Here is an 18019-nt window from a genome sequence, read left to right on the forward strand (position 1 = left end):
GAAATCAAAGTTAGGGTGTCCTGACTCTCTGAGGTCATTAAAGATCCCATGGCACTTATCGTAAGAGTAGGGGTGTTAACCCCGGTGTCCTGGCTAAATTCCCAATCTGGCCCTCAAACCATCATGGTCACCTAATAATCCCCAGTTTACAATTGGCTCATTCATCCCCCTCCTCTCCCCTGTAACTATTCCCCAGGTCGTTGCTGCAAATGAGAACGTGTTCTCAGTCAACTTACCTGGTAAAATAACGGTAAAATAAATAAATAAAATCAAATCAAATTGTATTTGTCACATGCACCGTATAGAACAGGTGTAGTAGACATTACCGTGAAATGCTTACTTACAAGCCCTTAACCAACAATGCAGAATTTATTTTAAAGTAAGTAAGAAAATATTTGTACAAAATAAATAAATGAAAGAAAAAAAGTAACACAATAAAATAACGATGCTATATACAGGGGGGTACAGGCACAGAGTCAATGTGCGGGGGTACAGTTTAGTCAAGGTAATATGTACATGTAGTTAGGGGTAAAGTGACTATGCATAGATAAACAGCAAGTAGCAGCAGTGTAAAAAAGGGTGTCAATGCAAATTGTCTTGGTAGCCGTTTGATTAACAGTTTAGCAGTCTAATGGCTTGAGGGTAGAAGCTGTGAATGGTACATAATGTATTGTGTCATTTTGGAGTCACTTTTATTGTAAATAATGATGAGTGAGAGTTTTCGGCATAAAAATAATAAATATGAACAAAGTGCTGGAGTACAGAGCCAAAACAACAACAAAATGTGTCACTGTCCAAATACTTTTGGACCCAACTGTATATCAAATGACAGCGTTTTCATGAATTTTATTATTTACTCTTAAAACCCATTAAAGAAAATGCAAGGTACATGATCCAGGAAGTAGGCAGGACTTTCATAGAGTATTGCAAAAACCTGACATAATTCTAATCCATAGCTTTTTTCCCATAGGAATCTCTTGATTCTGTGTCACTTCTCAATGATGAAGCTTCTGATGTCTATTCAGATTGCTGGAGTGAGAGAACCTGCGTCCGCACTGTGCACAACTGAAGGGCTTCTCTCCAGTGTGGACGTTCTGGTGCACTTGGAGCTTGCTAGGGGACACAAAGCTCTTCTCACACAACGTGCAGGCGAACGCTCGCTTCCTGGTGTGGATGATCATGTGATGCCGTAAGTCGCTCTCGTGGAGAAACTTTTTATGGCAGTTCGGGCAACCGTATGGTCGTTCTACAGTGCCAGGTCTAAAGTGTGTGGCGAAATTACTGGAGTGAGAGGAAGTTGTGGCGCTTGGTCTAAAATGGCAATCAGGAAGTGAGGTATGAGCTGGTTGTTGAACTCCTCTTCCTGGTATTTCCGAGTGTCTATGGAGGCTTGCCAATGAACACCAACTAGCTTTGTTGGCCTCACTTGCATGTCCTGTGTCAAAATGCATGCCTGTATTTTTCTCTGTAGGGTGGAAACCGGGTGCTACCAATAGCGTTGTGTTGTCTCTCATTGAATCGGGGTGTACGGGGTGAATCATTGGTGCATTTCTGTTAAACCCTCCCACTCCCTGCTTATTTCCAGTCCCATTGACCTGTGGTGTAGTAGCTGTACCCACCTGACCCCACTCGAAACCTCTATCTACCTGCTGCCCACTGGATACGGAGTCAATCACTATCACATGTTCTGATGAGGAATGGAACGACTTGGGGGAAAACCTGTGGTTTTCTAACCCTACACTTCTCATTTCCATGGCCGAGCTACTCTGTGTTTCTGGCCCCACTGGGCCACTCCCTAGGTCCATTACTTTAGTGTGAGCAGCAGAGGTATCATCATTAGTCGCTACTGCCTCTCTCCACACCTGGTTTAAAGAATCTCTTAGGAGATTGAGGTCCCCGTTCATGTCACACTTAGTGTCCAGACTCTGTCTCTCTGCTCTGGGTTCAAGTCCTGTGTGCTGCTGGGGTCCCTGGTTCACATTCCCTGTTTCTGATTGGAGGAGGACGGCGTCAGATCCACTGACCTCCATAGCAGTGTTGTAGTTGTTGTTGCCTCTGGGGCCACTGGACTGGAAGGCGGGGTCCTCTGTGGTGGCTGCAGTCAGTTGGGTGGTTAGCTCTCTGCTGCCCTCCACTGTTCTGGCTGGGTGTCTGGACCTAGATTCCTGGTCATCTGCTTCTCCCTCATCCTTGATGATCAGCAGGTCTGGTTCCCCTTCCTCTGTCTCTGCTGACTGCTGATGGGGTTAAGTGGGAGAGATGAGTGAGACAGAGTATACACTATCTACTGAATGGAGATATGGTCATGACATGGGATTTAGTGAAATTCATAGTAGTTGTCTTGTTGTTATTGTGTTATAATCTGTGGAGTACTGGAGGGTAAACTCCACCTTTTGTATTTTGCTTAAACCTTCATAAAGTACATTGGCTAGAAGTAAGTGAATCCACTAATACAAATATAATTAAGCAATAAGCCCGGGGGGGGGGGGGGGGGGGGGGGGGGTGGTATATGGCCAATATACCACGGCTAATGGCCGTTCTTACCACGACGCAACGCAGAGTAACTAGACACAGCCCTTAGCCATGGTATATTGGCCATATATCACAAACCCCTGAGGTGCCTTATTGCTATTATAAGTTACCAACATAATTAGAGCAGTAAAATAAATATGTTTTATCATACCCGTGGTATACGAATTGATATACCAAGGCTGTCAGCCAATCAGCATTCAGGGCTCGAACCACCCAGTTTATAACTTGAGATATATCTTAAATGAACGCGTTTTCATGAATTTGATATTCTAATACTTGAATCCCCATTCAAAAACAGCGAGGGACATGATCCAGGAAGTAGGCAGGACTTTCAAAGCAGTCTTATTTGTCACATGCGTCGAATACAACGGGTGAAGACTTCACCTTGAAATGCTTACTTACGAGCCCTTCCCAATGATGAAGAAAAAATTAATAATAATGTAAATACAAAACAAATAATAAAAATAGCATATTGCTATAACCTAACTGACATAAAGCTAATCCATAGTTTTTTTTCCATAGTTATCTCTTGCTTCTGTGTCTAGGGCTGGCACAATTAATGTATAACCCTGTAACCGATGGTTATGGATGAAGACCGTCATAAACGTTTTTATACAGTACCAGGTTTGGACACACCTACTCATTCAAGGGTTTTTCTTTAATTTTACTATTTTCTACATTGTAGAATAAAAGTAAAGACATCAAAAGCATGAAATAACCTCTTTTTTTTTTTTTTTTTTTTTACAAATCAAAATATATTTGTTATTTGATATTTATCAAAAGTAGCCACCCGTTGCCTTGATGGCAGCTTTGCACACTCTTGGCATTCTCTCAACCAGCTTCATGAGGTAGTCACCTGGAATGCATTTCAATTGATAGGTGTGCCTTGTTAAAAGTTCATTTGTGGAATTTCTTTCCTTGTTAATAAGTTTGAGCCAATCAGTTGTGCTGTAACAAGGTAGGGGTGGTATACAGAAGATAGCCCTATTTGGTAAAATACCAAGTCCGTATTATGGCAAGAACAGCTCAAATAACCAAAGAGAAACGACAGTCCATACAAATCATTAAAATCCAGACGGAAAATATTTACACAAGAAGCCACCTAACATCACACAGTCAAACTCTTCAGTCATTTCGTAAGTTTCACCATTCTGCGATTTATCACCGTTTTAAACATCGCACAGTGTTTCAACGCAACGGCTCTTTATGTCATCGTTTTTATCTGAGCAGTCAACACCCAAATGTTTTTCTAAAGTAATCTAGTATCATTTCCATCAGGAAAATGTCAAGAACTTTGAAAGTGTAGTCACAAAAATGGAACGCTACAGCAAAGGAAGACCCAGAGTTACCTCTGCTGCAGAGGATAAGTTCATTAGAGTTACCAGCCTCAGAAGAGCTTCAGAGTTCAAGTAACAGACACATCTCAACATCAACTGTTCAGAGGAGACTGCTTGAATCAGGCCTTCGTGGTCCAATTGCTGCAAAGAAACCACTACTAAAGGACACCAATAAAAGAAGAGACTTGCTTGGACCGAGAAACATGAGCAATGGACATTAGACGGGTGGAAATCTGTCCTTTGGTCTGATGAGTTCAAATTTGATGATCTCTGCATGTGTGGTTCCCACCGTGAAGCATGGAGGAGGAGGTGTGATGGTGCTTTGCTGGTGAAACAGTCTGTGATTTATTTTGAATTCAAGGTACACTTAACCAGCATGGCTACCATAGCATTTTGCAGCTATACGCCATCCCATCTGGCTTGCGCTTAATGGGACTATCATTTGTTTTTCAACAGGACAATGACCCAACACACCTCCAGGCTGTGTAAGGGCCATTTGACCAAGAAGAAGAGTGATGGAGTGCTGCATCAGATGACCTGGCCCCAACAATCCCCTGACCTAAACCCAATAAAGATGGTTTGGGATGAGTTGGACTGCAGAGTGAAGGGAAAGCAGCCAACAAGTGCTCAGCATATGTGGGAACTCCTTCAAGACGGTTGAAAAAGCATTCCAGGTGAAGCTGTTTGAGAGAATGCCAAGTGTGCACAGCGGTCATCAAGGCAAAAGGTGGCTACTTTGAAGAATCTCAAATATAAAATATATTTTGATTTGTTGAACACATTGATTACTACATGATTCAATATGTGTTAGTTCATAGTTTTGATGTCTACACTATTATTCTACAATGTAGAAAATAGTCAAATAAAGAAAAATCCTTGAATGAGTAGATGTGTCCAATAGTTTGACCGGTACTGTATATAATAATGATATTTTGGGGGTGAACAAACAGCTGACTGAAAACGGGAAGGCCGGGTATTTGTGTGGTTGAGTCCGTTTCTGCTATAGAATTAGGTATTAGAATACAAGAATGGACATGAAAGGTCTTATAACAGAATAAAAGGTCAGCCATTTTGTTCAGGGAGCTGGTCAACCATGGTCAGCCAGTGTGCTGCGATAAGATATTGTGTAAAACAATACATTTGAAGATTATCTGCACAGTATGTTTATTAGCTAGCCAGCGAGTTTAAGTGTAATGATTTCCAATAATTGTTCAAATGAACTGCCAATATGCCAACATTCCATACAAACAATGCAGCTAATCCACAGCCATACATACACTGGCTGAAAACAGTTGATGATAGGTCTTATACAAGTTGTAAATGCAACAAGTACTGATATTCTATCATTTATGGTGTGTTTATATATATTTTGGAGGCTATTTAAACAGAAAATGTATAAAACCTGTATAAACTGTATTTATAATTACATGACAATATTTTAGGTTAACAATCATTATATTTCTGATATAACATGCCTTACTTTTATAATTCATAAGTAAAAGCAGGAAATGCATCACCTCTGCCTCTACTGCCATCTGTTCCAATTAGACCGGATTAGATTTCTCCCTGACCACAATGGCTGCCATTCTCACACCATTCTAAAACTGAGTGTTTATGACATAGCCCCTCTAGTAATTTCATAGGATCTCTATGGTTTCTGCTGTAACATGGACTCTCCAACGTGATGAAACGTTGTTGCTCCTTGCTGAAACAAGTCAGGAGCTGAGGAGAAAATTTGCGTCTTTTGCAATTCAAACAGTTATAACCAACTACCGTCATCCAAAAATCCTTGACAGTAACGGCCCTATATGTGTCAGTTCTCAATGATAAAGCTTCTGATGTCTTTTCAGATTGCTGGGGTGGGAGAACCTGCGCCCGCACTGTGCACAACTGAAGGGCTTCTCCCCAGTGTGGACGTTCTGGTGAACTTGGAGATGGCTGGCGCACAAAAAAACTATTCTCACACAAGGTACAGGAGAACGTCCGCTTTCTGGTGTGGATGACCACGTGCCGCTGCAAGTCACTCTCTTGGACAAACTTCTTATGGAATGTTGGGCAACCATATGGTCGGTCTACGTTGCCAGGTCTAATACCTGTGGCAAGATTACTCGAGTGAGAGGAAGTGGTGGAGCTTGGTCTAAAACGGCTGACAGGAAGTGAGGTATGAGCTGGTTGTTGAGCTCCTCTTCCTGGTATTTCAGAATGTCTACGGAGGCTTAGAAACTAGCTTTGTTGGCCTCACCTACATTTCCTGTGTCAAGATGGGTGGCTGTATTTAAAGAATCTCTTAAGGCGTCTGCATGCTTCCCAGTCGAAAACAGTTCGGTAGAGTTCGTGCATATATTATGATGACATTATGTGACAATTTGGTTCATTTTGGACTTCCGTGAGGTTTTTTTTTCAGCTTTTGGGGTACAGAATTTTTTTTCTGGAGGTATGCTGAAGATCAGAGCGGAGGTCTACGCCCCTTCGTTGGTGATTGGTCAACAGTAGGGATTCTTCAATAAAGTAATTGTTGTTATTCAAGAGACGACTCGTTTTCATGCAATTTTTTTTCATTGAAAACTACTGCACCAAACATCTTAGTTAGATGTAAAATTGAGCGACTAAGATCTCTTTCGCAAAAACATAAAAATGTATCACATATTTCTTGAGTTATCTCAGATTAATTCGGACCATTTTGAGGAAGTATAGACTGGCTACGGTGTTTCAAAATGGACAAACAGTACAATTGCCGCTTTTTTCTTGTTTTTTAAGCGAAGGTCTTTTTAAGGGAGCACACTCGTTCGGTTGGGCTAGGCACCAGCTGAACTGAAGCATGCTGATGCTTTAAGGAGATTGAGGTCCCTGTTCATGTCACACTTTGTGTCCAGACTCTGTCTCTCTGCTCCGGGTTCAAATCCTGTGTGCTGCTGTGGTCCCTGGTTCACATTCCCTGTTTCTGATTGAAAGAGGACGGCGTCATATCCACTGACCTCCATAGCAGTGTTGTTGTAGTTGTTGCCTCTGGGGCCACTGGACTGGAAGGCGGGGTCCTCTGTGGTGGCTGCAGTCAGTTGGGTGGTTAGCTCTCTGCTGCCCTCCACTGTTCTGGCTGGGTGGCTGATCCTAGAGTCCTGGTCATCTGTTTCTCCCTCCACCTTGATGATCAGCAGGTCTGGTTCCCCTTCCTCTGTCTCTGCTGACTTCTGATGGGGTTAAGTGGGAGAGATGAGTGAGTGAGACAGAGCATACACTATCTACTGAATGGAGATATGGGCATGACATGGGATTTAGTGAAATTCATAGTAGTTGCCTTTTTGTTATTGTGTAATAATCAGTGGTGTAGTGGAGTGTAAACTCCACCTTCTGTATTTTACACATGCCTTTACAAACTTTTGGCGCAAAAATGCATTGAAAGTATAGGGAAAGTATAGGTTAGAATGTGCTGACATACGCCAGTTTGAAATCGATGACAGTTTGAAATCGGCTGTTAAAATTGGGACTTACAGTTAAGGTCGGAAGTTTACATACACCTTACATATACATTTAAACTCAGTTTCACAAATGCTGACATTTAATCCTAGTAAAAAATCCCTGTCTTAGGTCAGTTAGGATCACCACTTCATTTTAAAAATGTGAAATGTCAGAATAATAGGAGAGAATAATTTATTTCAGCTTTTATTTCTCTTCACATTCCCAGTGGGTCAGAAGTTTACATACACTCAATTAGTATTTGGTAGCATTGCCTTTAAAATAATTTAACTTGGGTCAAACATTTTGGGTAGCCTTCCATAAGCTTCCCACAATAAGTTGGGTGAATTTTGGCCCATTCCTCCTGACAGAGCTGGTGTAACTGAGTCAGGTTTGTAGGCCTCCTTGCTTGCACACGCTTTTTCAGTTCTACCCACAAATGTTCTATAAGATTGAGGTCAGGGCTTTGTGATGGCCACTTCAATACCTTGACTTTGTTGTCCTTAAGCCATTTTGCCACAACTTTGGAAGTATGCTTGGGGTCATTGTCCATTTGGAAGGCCCATTTTGCAACCAAGCTTCAACTTCCTGACTGATGTCTTGAGATGTTGCTTCAGTATATCCACATAATTTCCCCTCCTCATGATGCCATCTATTTTGTGAAGTGCACCAGTCCCTCCTGCAGCAAAGCACCCCCACAACATGATGCTGCCACCCCCGTGCTTCACTGTTGGGATGGTGTTCTATGTCTTGCAAGCCTCTCCCTTTTTCCTCCAAACATAACAATGGTCATTATGGCCAAACAGTTCTATTTTTGTTACATCAGACCAGAGGACATTTCTCCAAAAAGTACGATCTTTGTCCCCATGTGCAGTTGCAAACCGTAGTCTGGCTTTTTTATGGCGGTTTTGGAGCAATGGCTTCTTCCTTCCTGAGCGGCCTTTCAGGTTATGTCGATATAGGACTCATTTTACTGTGGATATAGATATTTTTGTGCCTGTTTCCTCCAGTATCTTCACAAGTTCCTTTGCTGTTCTGGGATTGATTTGCACTTTTCGCACCAAAGTACGTTCATCTCTAGGAGACAGAACGCGTCTCCTTCCTGAGCGGTATGACAGCTGCGTGATCCCATGGTGTTTATACATGCGTACTATTGTTTGTACAGATGAACGTGGTACCTTCAGGCATTTGGAAATTGCTCCCAAGAATGAACCAGACTTGTGGAGGTCTATAATTGTTTTTCTGAGGTCTTGGCTGATTTCTTTAGATTTTCCATTGATATCAAGCAAAGAGGCACTGAGTTTGAAGGTAGACCTTGAAAAACATCTACAGGTACACCTCCAATTGACTCAAATTATGTCTATTAGGCTATCAGAAGCTTCTAAAGCCATGACATCATTTTTTTGAATTTTCCAAGCTGTTTAAAGGCAGTCAACTTAGTGTATGCAAACTTCTGACCCACTGGAATTGTGGTACAGTGAATAAGTGAAATAATCTGTCTGTAAACAATTGTTGGAAAAATTACTTGTGTCATGCACAAAATAGAAGTCCTAACCGACTTGCCAAACGATAGTTTGTTAACAAGAAATTTGTGGTGTGGTTGAAAAACCAGTTTTAATGAATCCAACATAAGTGTATGTAAACTTCCGACTTCAACTGTACCTCATCACTCTTAGTATCCATATGCTTTGATGGAGAGACATCCTCTTGGTCCACGTCTATGGGCTGTCTGTCTCTTGGTATGCTGCTGTTCCCAAAACTCCTGTTGGAAAGTCCGTTTCTGCTTTGCCAAGTAGGTCCTGGAAATAAAGGGGAAGGTTAATTTGACCCCATCCATCAATGGTGTTTTACAAAGAACAAAGCAAGCATAATACCTTCATGATGTATGTTATGCGTCTGTAGAGCTAGAAGGATCCTAGCTGTGTTGACAGTACAAGGTCAGCATGATACGTAATTTAGGCTTGGTGCACTGTCAAATCCACCATCATCACCAACCTGTCGTTGCAGTCTCTCGATTGTTATGTCTGTTTAGCAGGCGTATTCCATGGAAGCGATTGTGGACGGACCCATCTGAAAATTTTGTTCTCTCAGATCGAAACCTCGCGATCTGAAGTTCCATCAACTTCACTTTCCTCCGGAGAAATTCGTTCTCCTTGTGGCTTTGGGACATCTTCAGGTGTACAACCGCATAGCCATCGTCAACAACTTTGCAGATTTCGGTTACAGCCGCGTTGGCTAGCACCTCCATGATTGAGGCTATCTGCACCTGGAAGTCGACCACGGAACCCGACATTGTCCCCCGACGCTTTTGGTCCCTTTTTTCAAGATGAAAACAGTCTTTATCTTTTATATATTATGACGATATACAGTTATCTTGTAAGCTATTAAAACAAATGCAATAATATCAGAAAATGAACATCGATAGCTAGCTAGCTTTGTTTGTAACGTTAGCTTGCTGTTGAGATTATTTTTTTCCTGTTCCTCATCATCACTTTCATGTGATCATATGCGCCACCTACTGTACAGGAGTGCTCCACCACAACAATGTTGTAGCTATTATAAACATGATATTTGGTTTAAACAATATTTCATGATTTAAAAATAAATAAAGCATTGCACTATATGTGGTATTTCTATTATAAATAGTAAACAGTAAATATATTTTGCTGAGAGGCAAAGGGACATTTAAATTCTTAATTACTGTACTTTGGTTCACCACTGCATCAATATAAATTCATAAGGATGTTTAGAATTTTCACCTGTAATAACTTCTACATTAGCAATCCACTCTGGACCAAGCATCAAGCTAGTTGACCTAAATACACAACCACTACACAAAGAGGGTAGCGTTAAATGTGGAATCCAATCAAACTGTCAAAAACACATGGACCCAGTTTTCATATGAAAACCCCAGAAGTGTGGAGTCATTCCCCTTAAACTATGGCCAGGAGTTTTTCACTGGTCTGATCACAGCAAAAACTCCTGGCCTTGTCAATCATTGCGCCAGGTGGAGTAGTGTGAAGTTGCCCCTAGAAGCTGATCTTGGGTTTGTTTTTGATTTTTTTTCCACTAATAGTTAAGGTTAGGATTGGGGGAGAGGAATCTGATCCTAGATCTGTACCTAGGAGAGTGTTGACTGTTTGTAGCACTTCCCGCAGTAGACACATTGAAACGGTTCCCCTCTGGTGTGCACCCTCTCATGCATCTTCAGCTGGTGGCTGTGGGAGAAGTGCTTGGAGCAGTGGCTGCACCGGAGCTGCCTCTTGGCCGAGCGAGACCTTAGCTGTTGCGGCTGATTTTTAATGCCTTTCGAGCCTCTGTTTAAATTTGCGAAGGTGGCTTGCTTCTTCTTCGGGGAACCTGGCAGAGAGTAACCGTTGGGGATGAAAAGTTGTTTCAGGTGGACAGTCCGTTGAAATCTGGAAACTTGAACCCAATGGCGATTTTAGCATGCAAATCCTGGTTGGGCAAACCCCCCCAAAAATTGGGGGTGCATGCCAGCAAAGTCACTACTCAACACAACACTAAACAATACATTAATTGCACTATAACGGTGACAAACGAGGCCCACAAACTGTTAGGGCCTACATAAAGCTGTCCCAACAGCAGTCCCAACACCTTTCCACTGCTACACCTGGCTATCAGCAGAGCTTTCTCTGGCAGCGAAACAGCTAATCCAGCCTCATTTACTGCCTTTTATCTGCTTGTCGTCCCATTATGCTCTAGTTTGTACATCTCAATTGTCAGTAGAAACCACATTTGTTTAAGCAAGTCAGCCATATCAGCTTGTTTTTTAAAGAGGCAATCTGTAATTTCAGACATTAATGAGCGAGCTAGGACGGACGTGGTCAACTATTTGTTCAGCACATTTGAAATGTACAGCGACAGATTTCAGAACATGGGCCATTGTTACAGTGTTCTCCCTGTGCACCAAGTCAGAACCGTAGGATAAATAAAGGGGGCATATAAGCAGACAATGAAAGCTCTTACAATATCCAATGATTACATTTCTCTAAAACAGGTTATAGGCTACATGTGCACCACCAAGTCAGAACAATAGGTGAAATTAAGAGGGGAAAATAGACCACATTATTAGGGTGAGGTACATGGGTTACTAACAGCTTACTATACAACATACACTTAGTATTACTTTCTTAGCTACAGTATACATATCTCCCTGTTATATTACATCATTTATGCAGCAGCATACAAGACATTTTTGGACTAACCTTGTTGTGCTGTGCTCAATTGAACAGGAAAGTGGCGTGGCGGTCCTTCGTGGGCAAATTTTTTCATCAAACTTTGTCATCAAAGTCAGGCATTCTCTGGATTTATGGTGCTTTCAAGACAACTGGGAACTCAAAAAAAAACAAGGTTGAATCATGATGACTTCAGTGATCTTCAGGTCTAGAAAGAGGCCCGAGTTCCTGATTTACAATTCCGAGTTAGATGACCTTTCAAAACGTATTTTCCCAGTCGGAGCTTGAGTTCTGTTGTCTTGAATTCACTGAAGTCAGATTTTCCAGTTCTGAGTTAACAGTTGTTTTGAGCGCAGCATAAATCATGCTGGATTGACAGCATGGTCAATATTGAATGTTTATCATTTTAAATTTGGAAAAGACAACCTTAAACTGAAAATTGGGACCACACACCAACTCCACTGAATAGCAGATTAGTGAGTCCTTTGTAATGCTTGCAGTTAGCCACTGATCCCTTCTAAACCACTAATTGTTGAATTTGCTATTTCCAACTTGTTGTGTAATGGTTGTGGCCAATGACCTTGAGCCTTCTTGGATGTGAACTTCTAATGTAACTCCATGGCAGCACCCAAGGGACTTGAATTGTCGAGCTCTACCCTTAGATTTGGCAGTGACGTAGTGTCTGCTTGAACCTCAACCCTACAGTTCCACATAGCGCTGCGTTGTGAGTGTCAGGGGGACACTTCTCTGTCTGTCCAGACTCTATTCCCCCTCTGTGTCCCCCTGTTCCACAGTAGATTTGGCCTGAAAAGAGGAGGGCGGAATTAAGTAGACAGACATGATCTCTACAAAGCTCTCAAACAAATACATGTCTATTATAACTCAGCTATTATGAGGGTATATTATTGATCCAATGGATTGAATTAAGTTGTTCATTTACTGATTTAACTCATTGACACAGAACATATGAAGCTTATCTGTTCTCAAAACATTTAAAACTATTATTGGACTGCAATAATTCCCTGTACTTTTGAAAGGAAAATGTCCTTTCCTTCGATCTGCCTGATTTCATTTGGAAGTAATGTGAGAATATATATAGATAGGGTCAATATATATTTAGGGTTAATCTACAGTCTATAGGGTCAATATACATTACCGGTCAAACGTTTTAGAACACCTACTCATTCAACGTTTTTTCTTTATTTTTACTATTTTCTACATTGTAGAATAATAGTGAAGACATCAAAACTATGAAATAACACATATGGAATCATGTAGTAACCAAAAAAGTGTTAAAGAAATCAAAATATATTTGAGATTTGAGATTCTTCAAATAGTCATCCTTTGCCTTGATGACAGCTCTGTACACTCTTGGCATTCTCTCAACCAGCTCCATGAGGTAGTCACATGAAATACATTTCAATTAACAGGTGTTAAAAGACCAAGTAAAATACAAAAAGACCAACAGGTGTAAAAGACCAAGTCCATATTATGGCAAGCACAGCTCAAATAAGCAAAGAGAAACGAAAGTCCATCATTACTTTAAGACATGAAGGTCAGTCAAGACGGAACATTTCAAGAACTTTGAAAGTTTCTTCAAGTGCAGTCGCAAAAACCCTCAAGGGCTATGATGAAACTGGCTCTCAAGAGGAACGCCACAGGAATGGAAGACCCAGAGTTACCTCTGCTGCAGAGAATAAGTTCATTAGAGTTACCAGCCTCAGAAAATGCAGCCCAAATAAATGCTTCACATAGTTCAAGTAACAGACACATCTCAACATCAACAGTTCAGAGGAGACTGTGTGAATCAGGCCTTCATGGTCGAATTACTGCAAAGAAACCACTACTAAAGGACACCAATAATAAGAAGAGACTTGCTTGGGCCAAGAAACACGGCAATGGACATTAGACTGGTGGAAATGTGTCCTTTTGTCTGGAGTCCAAACTTGAGATTTTTGGTTCCAACCGCAGTGTCTTTGTGAGACATGGTGTGGGTGAACGGATGATCTTGCATGTGTATTTCCCACCTTAAAGCATGGAAGAGGATGTGTTATGGCGTGGGGGTGCTTTGCTGGTGACACTGTCTGTGATTTATTTAGAATTCAAGGCACACTTAACCAGCATGGCTACCACAGCATTCTGCAGCGATACGCTGGTTTGGGCTTAGTGGGACTATCATTTGATTTTCAACAGGACAATGACCCAACACACCTCCAGGCTGTGTAAGGCTATTTTACCAAGAAGGAGAGTGATGAAGTGCTGCATCAGATGACCTGTCGTCCACAACCCCCCGACAACCCCCCGACTTCAAACAAATTGAGATGGTTTAATTGAGTCGGACCGCAGAGTGAAGGAAAAGCAGCCAACAAGTGCTCAGCATACGTGGGAACTCCTTCAAGACCGTTGGAAAAGCATTCCAGATGAAGCTGGTTGAGAGAATGCCAAGACTGTGCAAAGCTGTCATCAAGGCAAAGGGTGGCTATTTGAAGAATCTCAAATATAAAATATTTTGATTTGTTTCACACTTTTTTGGTTACTACATGATTCCATATGTATTTTTTCATAGTTTTGATGTCTTCACTATTATTCTACAATGTAGAAAATAGTCAAAATAAAGAAGAATCCTTGAACGAGTAGGTGTTCTAAAACTTTTGACTTGTAGTGTATATATTTAGGGTCAATATTCAGGTAACTGACAAAATAAAGGAAACCCCAACATAAAGTGTCTTAATAGGGTGTTGGGGCACCACGAGCCAGAACAGCTTCAATGCACCTTGGCATAGATTCTTTAAGTGTCTGGAACTCTATTGGAGCACTATTCTTCCACGATAAATTCCATTATTTTGGTGTTTTGTTGATGGTGGTGGAAAATGTCCTCTCAGCCACTCCAGAATCTTCCATAAGTGCTCAATTGGGTTGAGATCTGGTGACTGAGACATCCATGGCATATGGTTTACATCGTTTTCATGCTCATCAAACCATTCAGTGACCACTCATGCCCTGTGGATAGGGGCATTATCATCCTATGGCAGCATAGTCATGGTAGCCAAAATAATGGCCTGCCCAGCATTTTTATTCAGGACCCTAAGCATGATGGCATGTTAATAGCTTAAAACCTACTTTCAATATGCTTTGTATCCCTCATTTACTCAAGTGTTTTTAGGCAGTTACCTGTATATTTAAGGTCAATCTCTATAGGGTAAAGAAGCACCATGGAAAATATTATTTATTGATGGAATTATAGGAATGAATAAATAAACAGCCATTGGTGAAATTGGTACAAAAGAACAGAACGTTTTTCAGTCTCACAGTACAATTTCAGTATCTGCTATAACTTTAGTGTGAGGAACGCTGTTTTATTAGAAGAACACAACCATTATCAACCTTAACAGTCAATGTGAGTGATGCTGTTGGTCTTAAAGAAGCCAAGAAAACGTAACAGTCTTTGTAGATAATGTAAATATGAACCACATTGTATTGTAGACGTATGAGACCAGGGCAAACATCCTGCAGACAAACGACTACGTCTGAACCAATGACGTTTGAACTCATGATATTGCTATAACAGCTTTTTTCAATAGGAATCTCTTGTTCTGTGTCAGTTATCAATGATGAAGCTTCTGATGTCTTTTCAGATTGCCAGAGTGGGAGAACCTGCGGCCACACTGTGCACAACTGAAGGGCTTCTCCCCAGTGTGGACGTTCTGGTGCACTTGGAGCTTGCTAGGGGACACAAAGCTCTTCTCACACAAGGTGCAGGCGTATCCCCGCTTTCTGGTGTGGATGACCACGTGCTGCTGCAAGTCACTCTCGTGGATAAACGTCTTATGGCAGCTCGGGCAACCGTACGGTCGTTCTACGGTGCCAGGTGTAACATCTGTGGCGAGAATACTGGAGTGAGAGGAAGTTGTTGCACTTGGTCTAAAATGGCCAACAGGAAGTGAGGAATGAGCTGGTTCTTGAGTTCCTCTTCCTGGTATTTCAGAGTGTCTATGGAGGCTAGCCAATGAGTGCCAACTAAATTTGTTGGCCTCACCTGCATTTCCTGTGCCAAAATGCATGCCTGTATTTTTCTCTGTGTGCCGGAAGCTGGGTGAAACCAATTGCATAGTGTCTCTCATCGAATCGGGGTGAACGGGGCGAATCATTGGTGCATTCCCCTCAAACACTCCCACTCCCTGCCTATTTCCAGTCCCATTGATCTGTGATTTAGTAGCTGTACCCACCTGACCCCACTCAAAATCTCTATCTACCTGCTGCCCACTGGATACTGAGTCAATCACTATCACATGTTCTGATGAGGAATGGAACGACTTGGGGGGAAAGCTGTGGTTTTCTAACCCTACACTTCTCATTTCTATGTCTGAGCTAGTCTGTGTTTCTGGGCCCACTGGGCCACTCCCTAGGTCCATAACTTTAGTGTGAGCAGCAGAGGTATCATCGGTAGTCGCTACTGCCTCTCTCCACACCTGGTTTAAAGAATCTCTTAGGAGATTGAGGTCCCCGTTCATGTCACACTTTGTGTCCAGACTCTGTCTCTCTACTCTGGGTTCAAATCCTGTGTGGTGCTGGAGTCCCTGGTCCACAGTCCCTGTTTCTGATTGGAAGAGGACGGCGTCAGATCCACTGACCTCCATAGCAGTGTTGTTGTAGTTGTTGCCTCTGGGGCCACTGGACTGGAAGGCGGGGTCCTCTGTGGTGGCTGCAGCCAGTTGGGTAGTTAGCTCTCTGCTGCCCTCCACTGTTCTGGCTGGGTGTCTGGACCTAGAGTCCTGGTCATCTGCTTCTCCCTCCACCTTGATGATCAGCAGGTCTGGTTCCACTTCCTCTGTCTCTGCTGACTGCTGATGGGGTTAAGTGGGAGAGATGAGTGAGTGAGACGGAGCATACACTATCTACTGAATGGAGATATGGGCATGACAATCGATTTTGTGAAATTCATTGCAGTTTCCTTGTTATTAAGTTCTTATCAGTGGAGAACTGGAGGGTATACTTGTATTTTGCGCAAAAACCTTAAAAAGACATTGGGTAAAAGTAAATGAATCCACTAATACGAATATAATTGTACATATACACTATATATACAAAAGTATGTGGACACCCCTTCAAATTAGTGGATTTGGCTATTTCTGCCACACCCATTGCTGACAGGTGTATAAAATTAAGGACACCGCCATGCAATCTCCAGAGACAAGCATTGGCAGTAGAATGGCTTTACTGGAGAGCTCAGTGACTGTCAATGTGGCACCGTCATAGGATGCCACCTTTCCAACAAATCAATTCATCAGTGACCTCCTAAGTGGCGCAGTGGTCTAAGGCACTGCATCGCAGTGCTAGCTGTGCCACTAGAGATTCTGGGTTCGAGTAGAGGCCGCGACCGGAAGACCCATGGGGCGGCGCATAATTGGCCCAGCACCGTCTGGGTTTGGCCGGGCAGGGATGTAGCGGGCCGGGCGCAGTGCACGGTCGCCAGGTGTACGGTGTTTCCTCCAACACATTGGTGCGGCTGGCTTCCGGGTTAAGTGGGCATTGTGTTAAGAAGCAGTGCGGCTTGGTTGTGTTTAGGAGGACGGCGGCTCTCGACCTTCGCCTCTCCTGAGTCCGTACGGGAGTTGCAGCGATGAGACAAGACTGTAACTACCAATTGAGCAAAAAAAAAAAAAAAAAATTATTTAAATGTTTTCTTTTAAATCAGTTTGTATAAGATCACCAAGCGCCGGCTGGAGTGGTGTAAAGCTCACCGCCATTGGACTCTGGAACAGTGGAAACGTGTTCTCTGGAGAGATTAATCACGCTTCACCATCTGGCAGTCCGACAGACGAATCTGGGTTTGGCGGATGCCAGAAGAACGCTACCTGCTCCAATGCATAGTGTCAACTGTAATGTTTGGTGGAGGAGGAATAATGGTTTCGGTCTGTTTTTCATGGTTCGGGCTAGGCCGCTTCGTCCCAGTGAAGGGAAATCTTAACGCTATTGCATACAATGACATTCTAGATGATTCTGTGCTTCCAAATTTGTGGCAACAGTTTGGGGAAGGCCTTTTCCTGTTCCAGCATGACAATGCCCCCGTGCACAAAGTGAAGTCCATACAGAAATAGTGTGTTGAGATCGGCGTGGAAGAACTTGACTGGCGTGGAAGAACTTGACTAGTGTATATTAAAATGAGTGTATATATCATGAATTTGATTTCATACTCTTGAATCCCATTCAAAAACAGCAAGGGACATGATCCAGGAAGTAGGCAGGACTTTCAAGTCACATGTGCCAAATACAATGGGTGTAGATTTTGGGATCTATTAAATTAGATCCGCTTTAACCGACATCCACATAGCGGTTATTTTGGCGTGTCGGGGGTAGAACTGAGTTAGAGCTGTCAAATCCACAAGCGGCTCCTGGCATTATACCTAAAGCGGACATCGCCATTGGATGCACAGAGTTAGATTAAGAGAAATCCCATGCAGCCTTGTTGACAAGTTCGAACACTGGAATGTGAGATGT

General features: G+C 42.4%; 1 protein-coding gene across 2 annotated transcripts; it reads right to left on the bottom strand.

The window, feature by feature from the left end:
• Positions 1-157: 157 nt before the first annotated feature.
• Positions 158-16238, bottom strand: LOC129850681 (zinc finger and BTB domain-containing protein 5-like). 2 transcript variants are annotated; one of them, XM_055916953.1, is made up of 5 exons: positions 16153-16238; positions 11552-12325; positions 8985-9121; positions 6845-7057; positions 158-2237 (listed from the first exon to the last, which is right to left on the bottom strand). In XM_055916953.1, exons 2-5 carry the CDS (start codon positions 11616-11618, stop codon positions 996-998), a joined length of 1659 nt encoding a protein of 552 aa, XP_055772928.1. In that variant the 5' UTR covers positions 11619-12325; positions 16153-16238; the 3' UTR covers positions 158-995. The 2 variants fall into 2 exon arrangements, with proteins under 2 accessions (XP_055772928.1, XP_055772927.1); XM_055916952.1 differs by having other exon boundaries at positions 160-2237; positions 9318-12325.
• Between the last annotated feature and the right edge of the window lie 1781 nt (positions 16239-18019).

Source organism: Salvelinus fontinalis, unplaced genomic scaffold (genome assembly GCF_029448725.1).
Source record: "Salvelinus fontinalis isolate EN_2023a unplaced genomic scaffold, ASM2944872v1 scaffold_2176, whole genome shotgun sequence".
Lineage (NCBI taxonomy): Eukaryota > Metazoa > Chordata > Actinopteri > Salmoniformes > Salmonidae > Salvelinus > Salvelinus fontinalis.